This window comes from Nicotiana tabacum, chromosome 9, assembly GCF_000715075.1.
Source record: "Nicotiana tabacum cultivar K326 chromosome 9, ASM71507v2, whole genome shotgun sequence".
NCBI lineage: Eukaryota > Viridiplantae > Streptophyta > Magnoliopsida > Solanales > Solanaceae > Nicotiana > Nicotiana tabacum.
The window spans coordinates 125,637,386-125,640,578 of record NC_134088.1 but is presented as its reverse complement, the minus strand read 5'-3'; the positions used below and the strand labels follow the sequence as shown (position 1 = coordinate 125,640,578).

The window sequence follows — 3,193 nt, the reverse complement described above, 5'->3', positions numbered from 1 at the left end:
TTTATCCAAACATATTATTCAAAATACAAAATTAAGAATACTGAACTGATACTCAACCTCTCGAAATAAAAATAATGTACATTGTACAACAAAAAATATTAATCGATACTGAACTATATACCAAACCAAACAATTTAATCTTAATAGTGAATATAGTCACTATTGAGAAGATATTCTTTTCAAGAATAGCCTCAACTTATCAAAGAAGAAAAACCTCTCATTCATCAAACCCTGACTCAATGTCACACATTCTCATGTTATTTAAAAACTTCTAACTAGGCACGTAACGTGCACGGCCAGTGATCATATATCTCGTTTATGGACTACTATCAAATTTGGAATAGTTAAAACATAAATAAAATATTTTAGATCATGTAATACCCTTTTTTTTCTAATAACCATGTCAATTTAACCATGAAATGAAAACTTATCGGCCCAAAAAAAAAACTTTTTGTAGAGGATGATCTTTTATCAACTTATCTAGAGATTAATAACTTTTGTATTCGATGTCTTGTTTGCTTTCAAGGTAGAACACTTTATCTCCCAAAACACTTAAGTTTATGAAGCCAAAATCTATACTTTTTTCTTTCTTTCTGAAAATGCACAGAGTAGCAAAAATAAACTAGGAAAAAGAATGACGTTTGGAATTTGAGTGCAATTTTTCGTATAAAATCAAACATTGACTCGTTATACTTTTAAAAGTAAAATTTACATATTTAACAAATACAAGAAAAAGTCATCTAAGTCAATACAATTAAACAAGAAAAAGTCTTCTAAGTCCTGAACATATTGCAGCAAAGAAACTACTATGTTATACTCTCCAAAGGTCTAGATAAGATATTACATATAAGTACAATCTCAAACCATCTAATATTTTTAAGAGCAATAAACCAATTCTCATACAATAGAAAAATGATACAAATAACTCAATTTCCCATATTATCGAGTCAAAATTGTTACAATAAAAATAAGTTCTCAAATGATAATACAATACCAAATAAAAAAATACAACATGACCTTGGCTTTAAATAAGTTCAATATAAGAAGACATGGTCCATATTATAGGAATTTGAGGTGAAGAATTTGAAATCTTGGTGGTTAAAGTTAAGCTGCTTTAGCCAAGAATCAGCAGCACTATAAAGATCATTAAATTTTTCATAGGCTTGTGCTTTATTTAACCAAATGTCATCTTGCATCTTGTATGGTATAAGCCCAAAAGGTGGAAGAGGAATTCCACCTTTTTCTTTCTTTTCAATAGGAAGATCTTTACATATGTCATCATCAAAGTCATCTGCAATATAATGTATAAAAATTAGAATATATATATATATATATATATATATATATATATATATATATATATATATATATATATATATATATATATATATATATATGATTAAGTACGAGAAACTAAAGATTTGACAAGCACATATATGTCACGAACCAAGCACATAACGTGCACGGTCAAGAACCAGATTTTACTTATATTTACGCGAATAGGAAAATTGAAAGACGTACCTTGAAATGATGCTGATAATGTATGATAAGTAAGGAAGTATGTTGATATATTTTGGGTAATTCCCTTCATTGGTACATGGTAGATTGGGTACCTAACAATAATATTAGAGAAAATTAACTCAAATTCTCTAAATTGAATAAATAGATGAATAACGGAGAGAATTTTTTCCTTAATAATAATTTCTAGAAAACAATTATCATTAACATCAATTCCAAATTTCTATATGATATTGAATTGATAAATTTTATTGCTATGTGGAAAAAATAAATTTAATTGTTTCATCAATGTATTATTGGAATTTCACTTGAAATTATTACAAAGGTAAAAATAGGAAGAAGAAAAAAAGAATACCAAGCAACAACCATCCAACTTGCAGGAGACAAGTCAATGCTCTTCAGTGTCTGAAGTCCTGGATGCTTCTCACTAAATTCATATATCTGAAATATCCAAAAAAAAATCAAAAAATATTACTTTAAAATACAAAATTAAGAATACTAAGTGACTATTAAAAATATATTCTTTTCAAAAATAGTCTCAACTTATCAAAAAGTAGGAAAACCTCTTGTTCATCAAACTCTGACCTAACGTCACACATTCTCATGTTATTTTAAAATTTTCTAACTAATTATTAAAAAACTTAAGTTTACACACCTTTTCCACCAAGGGAATTCTCCAACAGGGAGAGGCAATCTCAGAATGTTGAAAATACATATAGCCAAGGCGATTTTCATTAACATTCATTGAAGGTGCATAGCTTCTTTGAATGTTTTGTTGATTGGCTACTACATCTCGGGACGGGACTGATCTCGAAAGAGGATCTCTTGAGCCCTCTACAGGCTCAAAAGTGAAGTCTGTTGAGTTATTGCTGGAAGTCCTCGAGAGGTTTTCACTACCACTTACTTCACTCACTGACTCCAGCTCAAGATCAAGTCCATCAATAGCATGGTCTTCTAATAAGTTTCTACAGAAAATAAAAGAGTATCAGTAATGACATATCACTATTATATATTGATTCAAGAAGCCTAAAGATTTGACAAGCACAAATATGTCACAAACCAAGCACGTAATGTGCACGATCAGTAACCATATATCTTATTTATGGACTACTATAAAATCTAAATAGTTAAATACAAATAAAATATAAAAAAATAAACTTATCGGCCACAACAAAGAAAAAAGATTGTAGAGAATTAATCCATCCATTGCAAAAGAAAATTTATCTCAGTTTTGGTTTGTTATGTTAACCATGATAAAGAGAGCAAAAAAAGCTTATTTTTTTCTTATAGTTTAGTTTCGTAACTAAGCAAAATATAATAGATAAACAAATAATTAAAAATAACTTTTTGAGTTGGCTGAGTCGATTTAATCATTTTTTCCACCATCAAACACGTGCGCGCACGAGAGAGAGAGAGACGTATCCATTGTGTTCCTTTCAATCCAAACATCATAAACATCAGCAACAAAACAAGCTTTTAGCAGTATTCCTTGTGTTGTTCTTCGTCTAGCTTTCTTTAGTGTGTATTGCCTTTCTCCCTTTCCCAAGGCAGTACATCTCTATTCCACTTTAACCAGCTCAAAATATTCTGCCAGAAGCCTCTTGAGAAAGTGCAGTCAAAGAAAACAAGTGTTGGGAGGTTTTTGGGCAGGTTTTGCATAGCACACATGATGGGC

At 29.8% G+C, this 3,193-nt stretch overlaps 1 protein-coding gene across 1 annotated transcript in view; it reads right to left on the bottom strand.

Annotated features, from left to right (window-relative positions):
• Positions 1-1,034: 1,034 nt before the first annotated feature.
• Positions 1,035-3,193, bottom strand: part of LOC142164137 (uncharacterized) — a 9,306-nt gene continuing 7,147 nt past the window's right edge. Inside the window, exons 3-6 of the mRNA XM_075221324.1 lie at positions 2,174-2,483; positions 1,874-1,959; positions 1,522-1,613; positions 1,035-1,291 (exon numbers count right to left, since the gene is read on the bottom strand). Of these exons, the coding sequence (XP_075077425.1) occupies positions 1,035-1,291; positions 1,522-1,613; positions 1,874-1,959; positions 2,174-2,483 (745 nt within the window). The remainder of the gene's footprint in view (positions 1,292-1,521; positions 1,614-1,873; positions 1,960-2,173; positions 2,484-3,193) is intronic.